This window comes from Phoxinus phoxinus (genome assembly GCF_949152265.1).
Source record: "Phoxinus phoxinus genome assembly, chromosome: 17".
In the NCBI taxonomy this organism is placed as follows: domain Eukaryota; kingdom Metazoa; phylum Chordata; class Actinopteri; order Cypriniformes; family Leuciscidae; genus Phoxinus; species Phoxinus phoxinus.
The window spans coordinates 18,845,297-18,867,061 of NC_136892.1; the positions used below are offsets into that span (position 1 = coordinate 18,845,297).

At 38.1% G+C, this 21,765-nt stretch overlaps 2 protein-coding genes across 3 annotated transcripts; both read left to right on the forward strand.

Annotated features, from left to right (window-relative positions):
* Positions 1 to 1,866: 1,866 nt before the first annotated feature.
* On the forward strand, positions 1,867 to 12,406 carry zw10 (zw10 kinetochore protein). 2 transcript variants are annotated; one of them, XM_079585443.1, is made up of 16 exons: positions 1,867 to 2,108; positions 2,879 to 3,013; positions 3,117 to 3,218; positions 3,421 to 3,498; positions 3,718 to 3,877; positions 4,965 to 5,120; positions 5,458 to 5,652; positions 6,450 to 6,586; positions 6,662 to 6,844; positions 6,929 to 7,167; positions 7,268 to 7,339; positions 7,419 to 7,582; positions 11,040 to 11,170; positions 11,301 to 11,432; positions 11,512 to 11,714; positions 11,864 to 12,406. In XM_079585443.1, the coding sequence occupies exons 1-16, from the start codon at positions 2,004 to 2,006 to the stop codon at positions 11,985 to 11,987; spliced, it is 2,316 nt and encodes a 771-aa protein (XP_079441569.1). In that variant the 5' UTR covers positions 1,867 to 2,003; the 3' UTR covers positions 11,988 to 12,406. The 2 variants fall into 2 exon arrangements, with proteins under 2 accessions (XP_079441569.1, XP_079441570.1); XM_079585444.1 differs by lacking the exon at positions 11,301 to 11,432 and having other exon boundaries at positions 1,905 to 2,108; positions 11,864 to 12,192.
* A 207-nt stretch (positions 12,407 to 12,613) lies between these two features.
* Positions 12,614 to 21,550, forward strand: dlat (dihydrolipoamide S-acetyltransferase (E2 component of pyruvate dehydrogenase complex)). Its single transcript, XM_079585883.1, has 14 exons — positions 12,614 to 13,326; positions 14,184 to 14,285; positions 14,465 to 14,589; positions 14,948 to 15,095; positions 15,235 to 15,361; positions 16,459 to 16,634; positions 17,259 to 17,409; positions 17,505 to 17,572; positions 18,243 to 18,359; positions 18,474 to 18,581; positions 18,674 to 18,792; positions 18,954 to 19,116; positions 20,221 to 20,357; positions 20,448 to 21,550. Exons 1-14 carry the CDS (start codon positions 13,045 to 13,047, stop codon positions 20,575 to 20,577), a joined length of 1,953 nt encoding a protein of 650 aa, XP_079442009.1. The 5' UTR covers positions 12,614 to 13,044; the 3' UTR covers positions 20,578 to 21,550.
* The last annotated feature ends 215 nt before the right edge of the window (positions 21,551 to 21,765 follow it).

Here is a 21,765-nt window from a genome sequence, read left to right on the forward strand (position 1 = left end):
CCATCTGGTTAAGCCTATCACAAGCACGTCATTATACAGACTTATCAGGAATATACTCTTCTATTACCCTATACAAAACATTAAGAACATACAGAAAATGAAGAGGCTTTTCATATGAAGGCAACAGCAATATATAAGAAAATAATAAATTGATTTATAATACTAATTCTTCGTTAAACTGTTTATGTTTGCATCATAGTGAATTAATATAGAGCTAATAAATAAAATAAATATTTTTCGAATCATTTTATAAAAGCAAAAAGCCCCAAGAGCTGTGGTTTACAGTGAATTTAGAACAGCTAAGGGGCGTTGAAATCCCCATTATCTGTTCTAAATTCAATGTAAACCATGGCTTTACAGGGCTTATTGCTTTTACAAAATGATTAGGAAAATATTTATTTTAATATTTATTTTATTCACACAGATGCAGTTGCGCAGTAATACTGATGCTGTGGTCACAGTTGTAGAGTAATTTACAACGGCTTCAACCACGGCTCAACCATTCAGAATCAGGGACCGGAACTATTCGTTTTATAATGGATAATTTTACTCCTCGAATAAGAAATCCGTTTTCAAAATCTTTGTTTGGGTATAATACTTCTGAGAGTCTCAGGTGAACATTTGAAAACTTTCCTCTGTCCTCCTCAGGAAGAAGGCACGTGCTGTCTGTGAAGGTCTACACATCTACATCTGTAACAGTTGCTTTGCAGGTGCAATGGAGAAAAAAAGACTGAAACTCCACCCGTCCACCACTGTTTCTAACAGCGAAGCACCTTCTCCTTGATCCCTGGAATTCTCACACACCCACAGAAGGTAATTGACTAAAGGGTCATTCCATTCAATCAACACACAAACATAGCTAGTGCTGAATGCCAAAATATGAAATGTCATGGATTGACAAATGACAATTTTCACCTGACATTTGGAGCCATGTCAGCGAAAATGACTTAAGAAAGATGTCAGCATTGCTATTTTATTTTTACACAGGAATTGGTAGGTCTATTAGTGAATTCTGTTGACATTCACAATCTTTGTTGCGTTATATGCCAATGGCGACAGTTAAAGAATTCACTTCATGTGTTTTTTGCCCAAAGTTTGCAAGTTACAGGCCTCAAGACGTATTAAATATCTCTTAATATTGTTTTAGATTCTGGTTTAACTTTCCTTTTATAATCTTAATTTTTAAGGCATGTTTTATTTACAGAGATATGGGATTTCAAATTTGGCTCCATGAGTAAATTGGTGAATGGGACACATTTTCAGTGGTCCAAAACCAAATGTGGGTCACTTTGCATACAGCTGATACATTTTTTATTTATAGAACAATATCTGAAGAACGAATAATGACATGTTGTCAGTGAATAGAGGGGGCAGACTCAAGCCAAATTCACTCTAATGATGTCTAAATGTCTTTGTTATATCCCTGAAGGCAAGTTGGTCTGATGTAAACAGCTGCATACATAGCCTACTACAGCAGAGTCACCAAATTCTGCAAGGCAGTATCACAGGTTACAAAAATGTGTTCCTCAATACAAAATATATTTAATATTACCCAAATACACTCTGGTGATAGGCTACCAAAACTTCATTACATTTTAAATAACACTAATTTATTTATTTACTTTATTGTATATCTAAACCATTTTGGCATTTTTGGTTGTTAAAGTTTAAAGTAAACTAAAGATTCTAGCATGTATAATTTAATAATAATTTATTATTATTATTAATATAGGTGCTTTTCTAATGTCTAATGTTCTAATTTACCAATAATTCACTTTCGGACTTAAATTTAAAGTGGAATTATTACTAAAAACTGATATAAAACCGAAAGTGTTTGATAACAAGCGAGCACTTCTAACCGCGTATTTTTAAATCGACGACAGCTTTTTTTCTTCATCCAACAGTCAGACTCCCAGCATCCCTTGCGCGCGGAATGGCGGGTAGTGGTATGAAGTGGTAAACTATCCTGCTCGTTGTTGTTCACCCGTCTGACCGTGACCATCATGTCGTCGTTTGTGACAGAAGTGCTCGCCAGCTCAGGTAAACTGGAGAAGGATGACCTTGCCTGCAAAATCTCCAAACTGTCACGGAAAGTGGAAGAAACTAAGGTAAACAGTGAGGTCAGCTAACCAGCTGTCAAACCCGAATTTAACTTGTAAAATACCCGAATATAACGTGTAAAATGCAACCCGAGTTAACTTGACGATGAAAAGGAATCAATGTTAAGTTGATTTGCTCTGCATATATTTGCATCTCTTTGGTAACGTTACTCATGTTAGCATACATTGACCGTTAACCAAAGCTCTTAAAGTGCGACTAACGTTACCTTCCTCCTGACATATGAAGTCTTTTAAGAATAATAAACGTTTAATAAGATTCGTTGTATAATGAACGAAGTGTTCATTCGTGTTTTCATAGTGAATAGAGGGGTACTGATGTGACTTTGGTAGGCTGACGTGTCACGCTGCTGATATCATTGCCTGTCAGTGCCAGTCTGAGCTCGACTTAAGAAAAACTGATGTAATGTTATTGACCTCGTTTTACGTTGTGTGTGTTCGGTTCTGAATTCTTGCTATCAGACTTGCCTTTTTGTGTTTAATTCTTGTTTTTGTTTTGGGACTTACGATATATGTCTCTAACAAGATTATCTTGCATTCAGTGTTTTTTCCCCTGCAATGTAATAAGCAAATAAATGACTTACTATGTTTCATATTTGTCATCTGAATTGGTGAAATCCAGTTGTTTTTCCATGTATTAGTGAAGAAGTGTAAAACACTGGTCTCCATCTACATCAAAACTTAAATGCATAACAGGTTTTTATTTAGTAGCATTGTGTGTTTCGGTGTATGAGTTTAACCCTCGTTTTTTCTTCATGCAGGAAGAGGTTACAGACATGATAAATAAAAAATATATTGAGTTTATACCCAGTATGGAGGGAGCAGAGGAGCTTTTGGCCCAGGTTTTATCAGTTTCCAAAGACATTGATTTATTGAAAAGCTGCATTGAGAATGAGGTACTTAATTTCACTATTAATAAACAATTACAGTTCAATTTCTAATCAAAAAGAGTGACTTTTATAGTAGTTAAACATGTCAACTAAGTGTTTGCATTTACAGGTTCAGCAGAACCTCCATGATGCCGTAACAGAGTATGCCAAGCTTAAACAGCAACTAGAGAAAAACACTGCCGTAATAAACCTGCTCAAACATCTCCAAGAGGTAATGCTGCTGGGATTTTGTGTATGCTTAGAGGATTTTCTAACCATAAAGCTAGATTTATGTCTCAAAGAATGTGCATGTGTGTCGTTTGATGTAAAAAAAAAAAAAAAAAGCCTCACAGTAATTTGCTTGTTTACTTAAGTTCAGGCACATGTTTTGTATAAGAGGAACATTCTCTCATTGTTTTAATATGCTCTTTAAGTTTGACACTGCAGTAGAGGAGTATCACAGGGCCTTGCAGGAAAAGAATTATGTGATTGCAGCCAAGCAGCATGGAAATGTAAGTCACATTCAACAATAAATTCACATTACCTTTTTGTGAATTTAACAAGTCTATTTAATAATAAACCAAATATTTCAGAATAATTTGATTAGTTTTATTGGCATATCTTGTAATTAATTTGTTTAACATTTTAGTATATTAAAAGCCCTATGAATTACTGTGCAAAAACGTACTGTGCTAAGGGCTTAATTACATATTTCTACTTATATTATACAGGCACGAGCAAGTGTTGATGCCCTGAAAGCTTGGAAAGACAACGAGTTACCTTTAGTTCGGGCCCTCAGCTCAGAGGTCACAATACAGAGAGAGAATCTCATCCACCACCTTGGAGTAGAGTGGCAGAAACTGGCAGACTGGAAACTTCCTTCCCCTAAAAGTAACTTTTTTATTTTTTTTAACCTTAACGTCATCATGGAATGAAAATTCGACCTCTCTATTTTCTAAACGTATGCTAATGATCTTATTGTGAATGATTCGTCCTGGCTCGTTTCGTTTCATAACAAAGTTCCTACACATATTTCATTTAAAAAAAATTACCTATCTGTAGATTTTTCAGACCATATTTACCATAAATGGTTCATACTGCATTATTTTCAGGATTATATTTGATATATAGTACAGTCATCTGTAATACGTTTATTTGATCTTTTTTTTTCATTGGTTTTCAACCTAAAACGCTTTATAACTTGCATATTTTCACCTCTGACTAGGGCTGTGACGGTGAGGAAATTTTCCCACCTGTTAATTGACGTATGACATCACCGGGGGAGTTTTTCCCTCTTTTTACACCTCGCTTTTAAATCCCTTACTGTGCGTGTCCTCTGGGGCGGGGCAGAACAGCGTTAAGCTCAACTTCAATAGGCCATCTTGGCCAGGACTCCCTGGAAGAAGATTTCTTTTAATCTCAATGGGACCTTCCTGGAAAAATAAAGGATAATAACAAAATAAAAAAATAGGAATGAAAAGAAGATCAGTTGGATTCTTTAAATGTGGTTTGACAAATTTATTTTAACTGAATAGGGGCAACAGTCTTGAAACGCAAATATTTTTCCATACTCGGTTGTCTTTTTTCTATACTTATCCAGATCTGGAAATTACCATTCTTTTCCGAATCTGCATAGGAACTGTCATACTTTTTAATAAAAGTTTAATTAGATCTTTCAGTGAAACGTCAGACTTTTTCAATCGTTTAGTCAGCTTAAACCCGCCACTTTCTTAAAATTGACCAGATCAGATCTGCCTCCACTCAATAAACAACCGATGGATAGAACCAAGTATCCCCGTCCTACAAATTTTTTTCTTGTTCAATAATCGGTTTCACTCAGTCTGTTTCATCGCAATTTTAATCGGAGACTTTTTCTGTCTCAGATACATGTTGGTGGTATCTGAGTAGAGAAACGTCATTTCTATGAAAATTCTGCCTTGGTCTGCTGGTCTGATTTGTTTTTATTTCCATATTTTAGCTGAGCTCACTAGCGTGAAATCTTTCCTGGAGACAGTGCTTCATTTGAACAGAGGAGGATCTAAGGCGGATGAGTCTGTCCCACATGCTCTTCTCCTTAGCGTTCTCCAGGCCCTCTCCATTCAAGGAGAGCTTCATAAAAAGATTAAACTGTTTGGTAATTCAATTCAATTCACATTTAGTTGTATAACGCTTTTGACAAAACATGGTTTCACAGCAGCTTTACAGAAAATGCATGTCTACATTACAATTTAGAGTGTTAGATCTGTTATCAGAGGTGACTGTGTCCAAATACATATACAAATCATGCAGTTAGCTAACAATGTATTAATTTAAGGCATAAACAATGAGCTCATTTAAGTTGTGAACATAATGATTACAATATATAGATGATAAGAATAAGTTTTAGTGTTACAGCCCTTTAGTACCTCTGCATTGCTTTGTTTATATTTTGGTCTGTTAATTGACTGCCTGACTCTTTGTCAATCCTTTAGGGCAAGTGTTGTTTAAGTTCATGCTGAAGCCACTAATCGTATATCCCTCGTTGATGGTGGAAGTGAGCAGTCAGCCGGAGCACGGTGCAGTCCTCACCCTGCAGTGTAAAGAAACCAAAGCAGAGCATCCAGATCCCAGCCAGGTTTACAACAAAGTGCTCACCGTGCTTAAGACGCTACATGGAAACCTTTTCAGTACGTTTAAAAAAAAATCCAAGGAAGTGGTTCTGTTTACTACAGACATTGTAGTCATCACTAATTGTAATGCATACACCAGGGACGTAGACATCATTTCAGAAGTGAGGGGGATAGAAATGTCAAGTCTAATACCAGTTTATTTTCTGACCTTTGTTTTGTTTTTTCTTATCTCTTGCATTTAATTGGCTAAGAAATCAAATACAGTGCTGAATAATAACCAATAATTTGTTTTCTAATGGCAATTATATGATTGGTTTAGGTACTACAAACACTTGTGCATTAAGTCATCATGGATTATGTACAATATAAAAAAAAAAACAGAATAAACCAGGATATATATATATATTTTATAGTTTCTGTACTGTAATAAAGGCTATGTCAATAAGCACTGCATTGCATCAAAAAGTTTTAAAAATACCCCAAGATGGCTTGAAAAACACACATAAACCATATATCGTCACAATCATGTTTGTCTTTACATTTCATGTCAAAATGTTTCTGCTTTTTCTGCTACATTGATAGCTGGATGCCTTTGTCCATGTAAGGGAATTCTGGGAACACCATAAGTTATTACTTTCTGTTTTGGACTTTCAATATTAAGTACTTATATTTTTAATTAATACAATTATATAATCAAGCATAAATTGCAACACTCAATTTTATACAATATACTGTAGAACATGGGGTGCCTAGCCTGTGACTTTATCCAACAAGTTGTCTAGAATTTTTTTTGAAGACCCCTACACTAGATTATTGCATTGCTTGCATTAGGCTCTGTTGTTTTCTTTCTTCAGATGTGTCTATCGACGAAAAGAAAGTGTCTGAGATTTTAGGAGACCTGATTTGGGAGGAGATGTCAGAGTGCATCATTCGTGAATGCTTGGTCCATTCCATTCCGACTAACAGTAATCAGCTGGCCGAGTATAGCGAGGTAAGATTGGAAGGGTCTGTCAGCATGACAACTGCACAGCACTCTTTGTAATACACTGTTCAATTGTTTTGTCAGGTTATTAAACAGACAGAGGATTTCGAGAGATGTCTGAAAGAAATGGGGTACCTCGCAGGGGACTCAACGGACCTCCTGAAATACGCCAGGAATGTCAACTGCCACTTCGCAAGCAAAAAATGCCAAGATGTCATAGTGGCTGCACGAAAACTGATGACTTCTGAGATGCACAACACAGTGAAAGTAAGACCTCTGTAAATTCTCTCATTTTAATTAAGCTATAAAAGCTTTTTGTGGACGGACTTTTGTGTGCTCTTTGTGGTCCAGATCACTCCAGAGTATAAGCTCTCGATCCCTAAACTACCGAGTCCCAGTGGAGGAGAGAAGGAGAGGAAGGAGTCGGGTAAGAAAAGTGCCCATTACGATCAGCAGAGCCTGGAAAACGAGAAGCAGTTGAGTCCCAGTACTCTATGCCTGCCTGTGTGTCGCATTAGTGAGTCAGTGCAGCAGCTAATGGACCTGGCCATACACACTCTGTCTGAGGCAGTGGGCAGCTCCCCCCAGTGGTATGTAGCAGGCAGCCACTACAATGAGCACAGATATGTTTTTAGGTCCATGTGAAAGCTGTAATTACGGAGCTACATAAATTTGGTCTCTTTCTTTCAGTGCTGTCCAGCTTTTCTACACAGTTCGAAACATATTTCACCTGTTCTATGATGTTGTGCCTACATATCACAAGTAAGTTGATGTCTTTTTATAGCAGTATTCTTGGTATACTGGGTTTTGTTTTTAATGTGATGCTGTTTTTATAACTTAGGGACAACTTATTGAAGTTACCTCACTTGGCTGCCATCCAACACAATAACTGCATGTTCATCGCTCACCAACTTTTAACCTTGGGTTTCCAGTTTAAACCTCACCTTCCTTTGAAAGATGGAGTGTCTTATTTTGTAGACTTGGTCCCAGGTTTCAGGAGACTAGGTAAGGGCACGCTTACATGTTTTATGATACTGTTTAGATGTCTGGGGTCCGTAAGATAAAAAAAATTAAATAAAAATGTATACTTTTATTCAGCAAGTGTACATTACAATTGATCAAAAGTGACGACATAGATGATGCAAAAGATTTCTATTTCAAATAAATGCTGTTCTTTTAAACTTTCTATTCATCAAAGAATTGAGAAAAAAATCAAGGTTTACACATATGAAGCTGAACCGTTTTCAACATTGAGGGTAATACTTAGATATTTTTCTTGAAAACCAAATCATCATGATACAATTATTCCTGAAGGATCATGTGACACTTAAGACTTGAGTAATGGCTGCTGATTATTTTTATTTTTTTTACACAATGTCGCAGTTTATTATGAATGATTTATCAGTGCACATTTATTTATTTAAAGGTGCCATGTGTAATGTCTGGCAAAAAAATCAAGTCATACTCCAAATTCCATACCAGATGGGGGCAGTATACCTCCATAAAGTGAATTGGTCTACTCTAGAGTAACAGACGAGAAACGGCATAGTCTCTATGCTCCGCCCCTACCTTCACAACAACACAAGAGCCATAGCCGAAGCCTAATAGAGGACGTTTTGCCTCCAGAGGAACTTTGGGTGATGTCAAGTGATTTTGAAACAGGAGTCATGACATCTTTTTTTTTTTGTGATCAACTTTTTATTGTCTTTAGAAATAACATACATTCAAAAAAACAGACAGGGAAGGGGGAGCAACAGACATATTATCCATAATTTAACAATATGAGAGGAAAAATAATTAAATAAATAAAGATATATATAAAAAAAAACTAATAAAAAAATATAGAATATAAAAAATAGAATAAAATAAAAAACACTTTTATATAGTCATTCCTTTATATAGTCCAATATGTTGGAAGAAAAACATTGCCATGCATCAATGGTTCTAGGTTTAGCCTTGTTAATTTGTGCTGTTGTACAAGTCACTATTTTATGGAGACTATGAATCCAATATGTTTTTGCACACATGTGCGGGGTAAACCAATTCTGTATAATTGTCTTCTTTGCAGCTGTAAACCCAGCAAACAACATTCTCTTTCGCAGTGAACTTATACAGGAGTCAGAATCGAAACATCTTCAAGCTACTCCCCTTCACCTTTACCAGTGAATATGTTCATATTCCATTTTGAGTATATTAGGGCTGAACGATACATTGAATTTTCATCGTCATCGCGATATGAACTCCCGCGATGAACACATCGCAACAGACAACCTGACACGATGAATAATGCCTGGTTCAGATTAGCACTACTAACTTGCACGTTTTTGACTCCTAAAATCTTGTCGTGGACAAGAAACATGTCAGACTACACGTTGCTTTCCGACCAGTCATCGCGTGCCGTCACACACACACATTACTCGCAAACATTCACTCGCACGCACAGACACACAAACACACACACTCACTGTCCCTCGCTCACTCACTCGCTCACGCACGCACACACACACACACACATACGCTCACACGCTCACTGGCGCACACACACACTCACTGTTGCACTCACTCACGTCTCGCCTCGCTCACATATTCAACCCGTCGTGGAGGACCGTTAAATAATTAAACATGCTATAGTCTTTCTGTCGTGAAGCATCGCAGACGCGACGTAGGTTGTCGCCCACTATGACACACTATACGAGATGAAACGATCGAATCTTGCGTCCCGACGCCCGTTGTCGTTATTACGAATCTCCACGACGCCCATACGTCAAACGGATCGTGCCAAAATCGCGCTAAAATCGTGTATTCTGAACCAGACAGGTAATAAACGTTTGACCTATTACGCAAAGAACCTATTAAAGCACTAAGACATGGGAACAGTATAGTTAACAATCACATTTATCGCAAGTCATATCGTCATCGCAATATTAAACAATGTTATCGCACATCGCAGCTTTTCCTCATATCGTGCAGCCCTAGAGTATATACACATTGTTTGAATTAAATTAATTTGACAGACAGCATTCTGTCAACATCATTGGTCAACATCAGACAGCGCACGTGAATCGATCATCTCTACTATAGTAAAAAAACACGAACACTGTTGAAAGATACAGTAGGCTACAAATGACCTGTTCGCGCCACAAATTGTTCTCCGTCCTTAGCGACCGAGTCATTGAATGTGAAACAGCGGCTGCTGTCGTCAGCGAGCAGCAATATTCAGACAACGAGGGCGCGCGCGCCGCGTTGATACCTCCGTTCCAGTTTCTCGAACCCGCGCAGTGCGGCGGTCAGAACACGGAGACCATTCTGCCCCTAGCTATGCGTGCGAAAGCATGGGAAGCGATCCCGGGCGTGTCAGAATGGGTGCTGAACGTTGTAAAACAGGGCTATGCGCTGCAGTTCGCTCGCCGTCCCCCGCGCTAACCTTCTTTCGGCCATCCTTCCGCTCTCTTCCCTGAATTGAAATGAAGTAGTGGGCTGTTCTTTCCACACGATTGACATCAGGTTCAAGTACGCCCACAAGCCGTGCGAGTTATTCGTGTATTGCAGGTTGGCTGGTGGTTATGTTGCCCGCATACCGCCTCCCATGGCCGAAATTGGTATTACGACACCTGTCGGGCCGTGGCTAGTAATGCTAATGCTAATTAAGGTTGATATCTCTGCAGCACTATAACTTGACATTTTTTTAATGACATCATCGCCCTTATTTCTTCTCATTCTTTTTATGCGTGTAGCTCATTTTTTGTATATTTTTACATAAATTTTTACACATGGCACCTTTAAATTGATGTGTACCTGTAATCTAGCCCTGCTATTTTTTTCTCATTCCAGAAACCTTTTCAATTGGATAAAAGGGTGTGTCCACCAAAACGTTTTCCCGGCGCCTAGTGTATTCTTCCAGTTGTTTTTAATGGGAGCGCCACGTTTTTAAACCGCCACGAGTGTAACGAGGCGCTAATTGTCTATTTCACGCTGAAGTGTGTGCTTTGTGTTTTTTTCCGGTCGGCGAGAGTTGAAAAATGTTCTACTTAGGGTAAAATGCAGCGCTCATCACTGTCACTTTTTATCCAGCCGTCCAATCACAGTGGAGGAGGTGCGGGAGAAATACCACCCAGACCAACCGTCATTTAAAACAAGAGCCAGAGCAAATACTTTACATTGTATCAACATTTTTATAGAAACAATCTGTGAAATGAGATGCTAGTAATACTTCCGTGGATATTCCGTATCATAGTGAGCAAAGCATCTCAATTTTTAAAAAAAATGCTGTGATGCCAAAACGCTCTCAAGTGCCCACAGATAGGGGTTTTCAGCAGAACGCCTAGCGTTTTCAGCTGGCTGAGTCACAATAGGGAAGAAAAGATGATCGCAACTTGAAAAATTTCATGTCGACTTTAAATGGTAGTGTACATAAGATGAGATGACTATTTTAAGTATTTTTTTCTTTCTGTTTTTAAACAAGGTGCTCGGTGCTTTGTGGCACAAATGAACGTTCAAAAAGCTGAGATGTTGGAGAGATTGTCCACTGCACGTAACTTCTCCAATTTGGATGATGAAGACAATTACTCTGCAGCCAGCAAGGCTATCAGACAAGTATGATCAAACAACACAAATTATTTTCTGAATAGGCTTTTGCTGCTTAAATTTAGGTACCAGTATATTAGCATATACATTGTGCCTAGTGTACTTGTCACTGGGGTTTTATTGCTGTTGTGAATTTTAGGTAATTCATCAGCTGAGGAGGTTGGGAAAAGTTTGGCAAGATGTCTTGCCAGTAAACATATACTGCAAAGCCATTGGGACTCTCCTCAATACTGCAATATCAGAGCTGATTAATAAGATTATGATGCTGGAGGTAAGACGATACATAATGCTGTTGTTTTTTGTTACACCACCAAACTATTTGAGGTGTAAACCAAGGGCTGTCATTCCAGGACATATCTAACGTGGACGGTGAGCGACTGCGAACACTGTGTCAAACCATTATAGAGGAAGGGCCGCTGGTCTTCAATCCATTACCCGATGAAAACAAGAACAAAAAATACCAAGAAGAGGTTCCAGTCTATGTAAAGAAATGGATGACCTTAAAAGAGGTCTCCATGGTGCTAAATGCTAATCTACAGGAGATCGTGGACAGGTCATACACTTAATCTTTTAAATTTGATTAATTTTAGTCTGTGTAACTCTGGTGACAGGTTTTGTTTTTTGTTTTGTTTTTGGTCATTGGGAACTTTAGAATGATGTATTTCGTTTATATATTTAACAGAGGTCTTTTTTTTTGTTTAGGTGGGCGGAGGGCAAAGGACCTCTGGCAGTGGAGTTCTCCTGTAATGAGATGAAGAGCCTCATTCGTGCCCTGTTCAAGAACACAGAGAGGAGAGCAGCTGCCCTCGCTAAAATTGTCAAATAGACATCCAAAAGACCAATGCACTTCCAACGCAACATAACGCTACATGGAGCTTTTCCTTACATATGTGTTCTCTATTTTTCTATTATGCTGAAAAATGCTTTACAATAAATGCTGTTCTAAGCACTTGCCTGTTCTCCTACCTTATGTTATCATTACATGAATTAATACTTGAAAAATACCTCAATAAACTCCAGCAATGGCACATAATCTTGTTTTAGGCTGTCTGAAGTTTTTCAGTTTACAATTCACTCAAAAAAGAAAATTGATCCATTGTTCCAAACCTGTATAACTAAAAATCTGTGGAACATAAATGAAAATGTTAGGCATAATGGTATCACCTGACAGTCTTGGTTAACATTCATTTTAATTTTTTTTTTTTTTTTTTTTTCATATTATAAAAGGATTGTGACAGGGTTTCATTCTGCCTCCTATTTACCTTTGTGTTCAACGGAAGATAGAAAGTAATAAGGGTCGGAACAACATGAGGGAGAGTAAGTTTTATTAATAGGTAAATCAAACTTAAGTGACAATAGAGGATTTGTGGAAGAATGCAAAGTGGTCCAGACAACTTCTGGATGGATAGAAAGTGTTTGACGGCACTTTTACGTCAGCGCTTGATAGTTTACGACACCGGCTTTGACAGTTTTAAGGTTGCCATGTTTTTACCCTCTTATATACTGTCTATGGTTTTTACAATCTTAAACCACCATTTAAACGAGTAATTAATTGTACAACGTTTTTAACATTAACGTTGCTGTTTTCGCTAGTTAACCTATTTAAAAACTCAAAATTCGTTTATTTTTAAAAGAGGATATATATCAATATATTGTATATAATTAAATTACAAATCTGGCAACCCTTGTGCGTCACCCGGAGGACGAAGCAAAGGAGTGTCGTAAAGTGGGATGTTTTGAGTGGGGAGGTCATTGGAAAGTGAGGTTGTTCTGTACGTTTTGGGGAGAACAGACTGCTGCTGCTACCACAGGTGTCAGATATTCTGATACCAGAGTAGCCTTACTTAAATCCAGCGAAGTGTTACGGGGTCATCACGTTCAAAATGTTGCGTTTAGCGCTGCGAGTGCGCCCATCTGCCAGGCTTAACGTTACCCGGCCCAGTGTCCTCTCGGGCCCTGCAGCTGCTGCCAGTCCTCGATCCGGACCGGTGTCATGCCATCATCTAAAACGATACCACTCCAACGGCCCGGTCCGGACCCGGAGCTTGTGCCATGGTCGGCGTGTGTGCAACAGCATCCTCAGTAACAGATCTTGGGTCTTGCGAAGCCAAACGGCTAGTTTCAGTCAAAGCATGCGAGTGTACAGTCTACCGCCCCATCAGAGGGTAAGCTAAATAATGTTATTATGTGCTTCCAAAAACGTTTGACTTGGAACACAAAAAGAGATAAGATAACACAGCCTCAGTCAAAGTTCACTATCATTTGCGTCTTTTTCTACATAATGAAAATTAACTGTGACCGACGTTGTCACTATGCCATCTGTCTTCTCTTTCTGTGATCACCAGAAGAAAGAATATTATGCGGTTTCGGAACAACAACATTAGGGAGAGTAAAATTTGACAAAAATGTATGCGTATTTGGATGAACTGTCTCTTTAAGAACAGCTATATTGCAACACTGCGTTTCTTCTGCTGGTGTCACCTTCAAGATGCTCAGTCTAGAAGTATATGTGTCATGAATTCTGTGGGCTGCCAGAGGTCCATCCATGTTTTCATGAATCATGCCTATACGAAACATACTGTCACACGAGACAGCATAACATTTTCTCATACTGCTTAACATAATCTAAATATTTAGCCTCAGAACATAAAACTGTCCACAGTCACAAACTGCTTGTGCTTTTCCAGGCCTAGAAAACACATAAGAAATAAGAAGTTATGAGAAAGTCTAGCATATTTCTTTAGTGATTGAATATACATTTTTCCAGTTATACTACTTTTATTAAACCAATTTGTTAGTCCAATCTCTATAACATAAGTTAAATAAGTGAAAAATTCTTCAGATAGTATTTTATAGTGCAATAGTCAGAATGTGTGGGAATCCTGAGTAGCTATACAAATCTAAAACCAACAAAACCATTTAACTATCATTTCAATGCAGATCATATATTATGCTGAGAAGATTTGATAGTAATGTATGCCAAATGCATGCTTTCTGTTTAACCTAATTCATTCTATTACAGGTGGAACTGCCTGCTCTGTCCCCCACTATGCAGATGGGCACTATTGCACGCTGGGAAAAGAAGGAAGGTGACAAAATTAATGAGGGAGATCTGATTGCTGAGGTGAGGCATATTCAGGGTTTTACCACCAAGAAGCCACTTGATTGTTTAATGTTGTTGTAGATAAAAAATATAACTAAATGATTCCTTAGGACAACTTAGATTAGGATGTCTGTCAACCAATCCAAATCAACAGCCCCATGGTATAATTCTGATTTAATTCTTCTGTTTTGATTGGTCAGGTTGAAACAGACAAGGCTACAGTAGGATTTGAACTACTGGAGGAGTGCTACCTAGCCAAGATCTTGGTTTCTGAGGGTACCAGAGATGTGGCCATTGGAGCTGTCATTTGTATTACCGTTGACAAGTAAGCACAATTTGTATCTGCAGTGCCAAGATATACAGAGCACCATGAGATCTGATGTTTGTTGTTTTACATAATGCATATTACGTAATAAACTGTCCTTAAACATAAAATGTTTGGAAATAAATGCAATTTTGTGAGTTCTGTTGTAGCACAGATAAATGCTGCCTCATAAATGTGATGTACCTAAATTATAATGTGTCTTAATCTTGGCCTTTAATAAAAGTATAAATTTGCATGTTTGATACCTGTGTTGACAATTCAATATTGTGTGATTTGAAATAGAAGGTACGGAATGTATAATATTGATGTGTACTTGTATTTCCCACTTAATTTACCTCATCTGTCTTTTGACCTTTAGTCCTGACCTCATCCCTGCATTTAAGGACTTTACATTGGATAAACTGTCTAGCTCCGCCCCTCCAGCTGCCCCTCCCCCTCCAGCAGCGCCCACTGCTGCTCCTGCAGCGCCTCAAGTTCCTGGAAGCTCCTACCCACCTCATTTGAAGGTAGGATGAGATGTTGACCAAATATTAAAGTGACTACAAACAAAATCAGAAGTGAAAGCATTTGGTATATTGGCCAGCCTAAGCATAAGCAAGCATATTATTGCATCGCGTCATTAACTCACTGTCTCGCTTTCTTTAGGTTCTTCTCCCTGCTCTCTCTCCCACCATGACTATGGGCACAGTGCAGCGCTGGGAGAAGAAGGTGGGTGAGAAGCTGAGTGAGGGAGACCTGCTGGCTGAAATTGAGACCGATAAGGCAACAATCGGTAAATTATCAGCTATTTTGACTTTAATTTTGATAATTAAATAGTTAATAGTTATATCCCTGTCAACATAGACACCTTAAACATATTGATAACATAATTTCTAATGAGGTGAAAAAGTGGTCAATGTCCAAAACTGGTTGGTTCCACTCAATGGTGCTTTGATGATGCCTGTTTACACCTTAACACTTGCGTTTTTACTGACTTGTTAAAACTGTTCCATTTACACTTGTCTCCGCAAAACTAATATAAATCCGATCTTCAATTCTCGCGCTATATGTAAATTTAACAGAGTTCACATCGACAAAAACAGCAGATATGAGCTGCATTTTATTTATCATCAGCTAATTTCAAGATCAAAGACCACAACACCACTATGAAGATGTTTGTGTGACGACTCTGAACTTTCAGTTTCATTTGCGGCAGTTTTCACGTTGGCTTGCTGAAGAGATTTTTAGCTACACATCTGCAGTGATGCGTGTTGCAGTAGCGCTGTCATATCTGGCTATAACATGTAATTTTATTTTTAATGAAGAAAAATGTACATATGTGGTTTCAACAACCAGATGCATTTACACTTGTCCAGTTTTGTCTGGAATGCGTCTGACCACCTCCTGAAGTGATTTGGGTGATCGAATTGAAATCTCGAAAGCTTATTGGAGGGCATTTACAACTGGTGTTTTCACGATTGGATAGCTATTCAATCAGAGAAAATGCATTAAGTGACCTGGTGTAAACAGGCCCATAGATGGATAGATACATGTGTGTTTGTGTAAATATACATACATAAGCAGCAGAGCTCTTTTCAAAATTGATTATAATAAGAAATGTTTCTTGAGCACCAAATCAGCATATTAGAATGATTTCTGAAGGATCATGTGACACTGAAGACTATCGTAATAATGCTGAAAATTCAGCTTTGCCATCACAGAAATAAATTACATTTTTAAATTGTTGAAATACAATGCAGATATATTCGATTGTGAACGTTTGATTGGACAAATGTATATGCATAAACAAGATTTTAAGAAGTTTGCTGTATGATGAGATATTAATATCTGCATTAACACAGTGTAGTAATTCCTTCCTGTGGTTTTCAGGTTTTGAGGTACAAGAGGAGGGCTACATGGCCAAAATTATGATTGCTGAGGGCACCAGAGACGTTCCTCTCGGCACTCCTCTCTGCATCATTGTGGAAAAGGAATCCGACATTAGCGCATTTGCAGACTATGTAGAGTCCGGTGTGGCTGCGAGCCCGCCTCCTGCACCCGCACCGGTAAAGAGCTGTTGTTTATTTTTGTCTGCTGTTTAAAGTGATTATGATTAATTATGCACACTTAACCTGATTGTTTTGGTGATCAGCAGTCATTTATTAACCACATGTCATGATGTGATGTAGTATACTTTTTGTGTGGCCACCTAAAGGCCGTCGTGATAAATCAAGGTCTTGTTTTTACTGCCATCGTAATATCAAGTTTCATGCCATGACTGAAAGTGAAAGGTCACTTTGCAATATTTGTAGTGTTTTGCAATACTGCAATCACGCCATGCCAATGTTGTGGGTGTGGCCATCAAGAATAGACTACAACACATTACTGTCGGTTGTGGTGCACATGATATGTTCTGGCAAGATATTAAGATTGTTAAAAAATTGTTTATGCATGTACACACATTGGCACATACACTAACCGCTAAGCCAGGGCTGTGTTTCTCAAAAGCATCGTGAGCTAAGTTGATCGTTGGTTCTACAATGTACTAGGGCTCAAGATGCTTTTGGGAAATGCAGCCCAGAACATTTTTAGAAGCATAACATGTTCTAATCCAAATTTTAAGAAGTTGATGATTTAAATATTTAACCTAACTATAAAGAAATGATTTTTAATTGTAGCTCATTTTTCAGGTGGCCACCCCACCTCCAGCAGCAGCTCCCACCCCAGTACCTGCCGCTGCTCCAGCCGCCCCTGCTGCTCCTAGGAAGGGTAGGGTGTTTGCCAGCCCTCTAGCCAAGAAACTGGCTGCCGAGAAGGGAATCGACATCGCCCAAGTTACAGGTAGGAGAGCTTTGATGCTGTCTGTTACCTCATTTAATTTGCATGGGAGATGTCACTCACAGTGAATTGGGAATATGCTTCTGCTTTGTCAATAGGAACTGGACCAGATGGCAGAGTCACCAGGAAAGATATCGACAGCTTCGTTCCACCTAAGCTCACTCCTGTAAGTCATTCAATTCCTTTTACTACACTGTGCTACACTGTGTAAGTTTCTTCTTAGCAAAAAATACATTGTTCTTTCAAAATTATATGTGCTCATTAATGTATAATTACTTCTACCAACTAATCAAGTATTCTCGTAGGCGTAGAATCTGCTATTTATAATACTTACGAGTGAGACGCTCGAATGACGGAAGCCATGTTGCGCCTCCATCTTGAAAATACATTAGCCAAAGAGGGACATACCGGGAAATTAAAGCTTCGCCTTTCATGTTTTTACACTCCGTGACAAATGCGAGGGGGAGATTACTCGCGAATGCCGGCAGATTTGAAATAATACGGCCACCGTAGGAGTTAAAACGCCCTCGGAATGGGAGGGGCTAGAAAGTAATATTCAGTTGGTAGTCATATACAATTTCACCCCTAGATGGGAGAAAATTCCTACACAATGTAGCTTTAAGAAAGCCCAGATAGAAAATGTGCCATAATGCTGCACAAATTTCCACAGAATTCCCGCCATTCCGAAGTTCTTCAAACCTTTCACCTGAGTTAACATGAACTAAATCTATTAAAAACTTTTTTGCTCTAGACGAAAATTAGAATGGTTGCTATAACTGAAAATAAATAAATAACTTAATTAAACCTAAATAACATGTATTGTTTGATACCACCAGGCCCCAGCCGCTGCACCTTCTCCTGCCTCACCCACACCCAGCCCTCCAGCCGCCCCTGCTTTTGCTGCTGTACCTACAGGAACCTTCACCGACATCCCCATCAGCAACATCCGCAAAGTGAGTCCACTGACCTTCGAAGACACTTTATATTCTCTAGGAATACATGAAGTCTTTTATGTTACCCATGATACTCTGTTTCCCTGCCTGTCTCTTTACTGCTGTGCTATCTAGGTGATCGCCCAGAGGTTGATGCAGTCAAAACAGACTATTCCTCACTATTATTTGTCTATTGATGTCAACATGGACCAAGTTCTTGAACTTAGGAAAGAGCTCAATGCTGTGAGTGAACTCATTTCCTGTGGCTGTAACATGATGATAAGCTCCACATTACCGTAGTCCTGATTAAAATGGTACCTTTCCCTCATGATCAGGAGGTGAAAGCTGATAACATCAAACTCTCGGTCAATGACTTCATCATCAAGGCCTCGGCTCTAGCCTGTTTAAAGGTCCCAGAGGCCAACTCCTCCTGGATGGACACAGTTATCAGACAGTGAGTGGAGTCCCACAGTACACTTCTGATCTTAACCATTTGAGGGCAGCAGTATTTTCCTCACATATCAGTAAATGTAAAGTAGCTACATATCAGTAGTAAATGTGACGTTTAAATGAAAGTGAATCTGAATTAATCAAGCACTTTTTCTCTCCGGACAGAAATCACGTGGTGGATGTTAATGTCGCAGTCAGTACACCTGTGGGTCTAATCACTCCCATTGTATTTAATGCTCATACTAAGGGCCTGGCGACTATCAGTAAAGATGTAGGCTCATTAGCTGCTAAAGCACGAGATGGTAAACTACAGCCGCATGAATTCCAGGTGAGTTCTTTAGGTACTTCATGTGGATATCAGAAATATATATACTGTATATATGGTAACACTTAACAAAAGGTTTCATTTGTTAACATTAGGTTAACATAATGTATGTTAACATGAACATAATGTATGTTAACATGAACATGAGCAATACATTTTTTACTGTATTTGTTCTCGTTAGTTAATAAAAATCCAGCTGTTCATGTTTGTTTACTAATCTCAACAAATACAACCTTTGATTTTAATAATGTATTAGTAAATGTTGAAATTGACATTAACAAAGATTAATAAATGCTGTAGAAGTGCAGTTCATTATTAGTTCATGTTAACTAATGTAGTTAGTTATGTTTTTAAAATAAGTATTTTATGCTCCCCAAGGCTGCATTTATATGATTAAAACACAGTAAAACAGTAATAATATTACAAATTAAAATGTCATTTATTCTAGTGATTACTCCAGTTTTCAGTCTCACATGATCCTGCAGAAACTGTTCTAATTTGCTGATTTGGTGCTCAAGAAAAATGTGCCATGCTGCTAAATTATGCCATGCTGCTTAATATTTTTGTGGAAACCATTAAACATTGTTTTCAGGATTCTTTGAATAACTCTTTTAAATGATGTTCAATAATGATAGAAAAGCTGTTATTTTTTAAGTTTAAGTAAAAAAAAAAAAATTATCACCATTTCTGAACAAACTTACAATTAAGCAATATACACATCAAGCTTACTATATATCTTAAGGTTTTCTTTTAGTTGAAAACATTGAACAATATGTGTAGGCCTAAACAAAAAAATATAAAGAAAAAAAGCATTTAATTTCAAGCAGCGCGAACGGAAAAAAACGAAAATAAAGCAGAGCAACCCATATATATCTATCTATGGCAACCAAACTTCACAGGTGAGAAAAACGTGTGACGGACGGACAGTCAGGAAGATGTATGCACCATTGATTCTACTAAAGTAAAGCACAGATATGTGAAAAATGTACTTAAGTAAAGTAACGAAGTATTTGTACTTTGTTACATTCCACCACTGCATATAAATAAAATAATATAAATATGTGTTGTATATAAAAACGCATTACATAAACACTCTTGGTTTTCTAGGGTGGCACCTTCACTATTTCGAATCTGGGCATGTATGGCATCAAGAATTTTTCAGCAATCATTAACCCTCCTCAAGCCTGCATTCTGGCTGTGGGTGGCTCAGAAAAGAGACTGCTGCCTGCAGACAATGAAAAAGGGTGAGCAAGGACATCAATTTGCCATGATCACTCCACATCCTCACAAATATAGATAAAGCTATAGATGAATGCATTTTCTATCTCTCGCAGGTTTGACGTGGCTAGCATGATGTCGGTGACTCTGAGCTGTGATCACCGGGTGGTAGATGGTGCTGTCGGCGCACAGTGGCTGGCTGAGTTCCGCAAGTTCCTGGAGAAACCGTTCACCATGCTCCTGTGAGCAAGCAGTTTAAAAACAGTGGACTTTAAGATTTGGAGAGGTCTCTCTCATTGGTTATATGCTCTCCCTGGGAAATACAACAGGTTGTTCTCTCTCCTCTTTTTTTATTTTCTTTCACACTCACATACTCCCTTTCATATACTGTACATCACATTGCTTCCTAAAGCCTGAAGTAACCTCTCAACCCAAGTCATTGTTAAGGTCATTTTCTGGAGTTTCGGAAGATATTGCTGGACAAGGGTTTCCATTTTCCTTCAGGATGTTGTTACAAACACCGTAAGTCTGTTTGCCACTAGATCAAAGAATAATGTCTGTGTCCATGGCCAAGTCTCATGGTCTGTACCTGACACATTCATTGGCGCAATATGAGTTTTATTTCTACACAAGAAAGAATGTGATGAAATCTGGAGATGTGTGTGCCAAATATTATCTGGCTACATTTGAAATCTATGATAAATTATTCAGTGCAAATGTTTATTTTCTGTATTATTGCATAGTAGAAATGCATTTGTTCTGAGCTAAATGTCTAATGTGTACATGATGGGTTCTTTGCTGAGACTGTGATGGTCTTGGTATGGGGGCAGGGTTTTGATATAGGAAATTTTATTTATTACATCTCTCACTCCAGACAACGCACGTTAGTGCCTTTGCTCCCGTTTATAGCACCTGGGTTTTTCTTTTTAAACAGCAACATTTTCAAGTCATTCTTTAATGAATAACGCACAATTCATGGGGTGAACTGCTGTTATAAATAAACCCATGGAGAAACAGAAGAAAGGTTCCTAAATGGAATAAAACATTAGACTGTATTTACATAGACGGTTCATTCAAGCTGTTTTTGGCATTAATTCGGTGCCATTTGGTCAACAGTGAGTCAAACTTCTTTTTTTTCATAAGGGACAAAAAATATGACCAATATTTAATTTGGGGGAAAAAATGAGAGAGAATAAACAAAATAGAAACTCAAATATGATATACTGTCTGTTTTTCTTTACATTTCAATACATTTCTATGATGAATAATCACTTAATTTAATAGAAAGAATACAATATTCCATAAAGTCTCACTGACTTGTCTTCTGTTCTGATGGTGACTACTATTGTTTTCTTAACTGAAAAAAAGTTATGTTTAATGATGGATGGATAGATGGACGGATACATGGATAATATTAGATGTAATATTGATAAT

Coding starts and splice junctions, on each gene's coding strand:
- dlat (XM_079585883.1), top strand. CDS start 13,045: ATGTTGCGTTTAGCGCTGCGAGTGCGCCCATCTGCCAGGCTTAACGTT. Junction 15,096..15,234: donor CCTACCCACCTCATTTGAAG/GTAGGATGAGAT, acceptor CGCTTTCTTTAG/GTTCTTCTCCCTGCTCTCTC. Junction 18,793..18,953: donor ATGGACACAGTTATCAGACA/GTGAGTGGAGTC, acceptor CTCTCCGGACAG/AAATCACGTGGTGGATGTTA.
- zw10 (XM_079585443.1), top strand. CDS start 2,004: ATGTCGTCGTTTGTGACAGAAGTGCTCGCCAGCTCAGGTAAACTGGAG. Junction 3,499..3,717: donor CAGCCAAGCAGCATGGAAAT/GTAAGTCACATT, acceptor TATATTATACAG/GCACGAGCAAGTGTTGATGC. Junction 11,171..11,300: donor CCAGCAAGGCTATCAGACAA/GTATGATCAAAC, acceptor TGTGAATTTTAG/GTAATTCATCAGCTGAGGAG.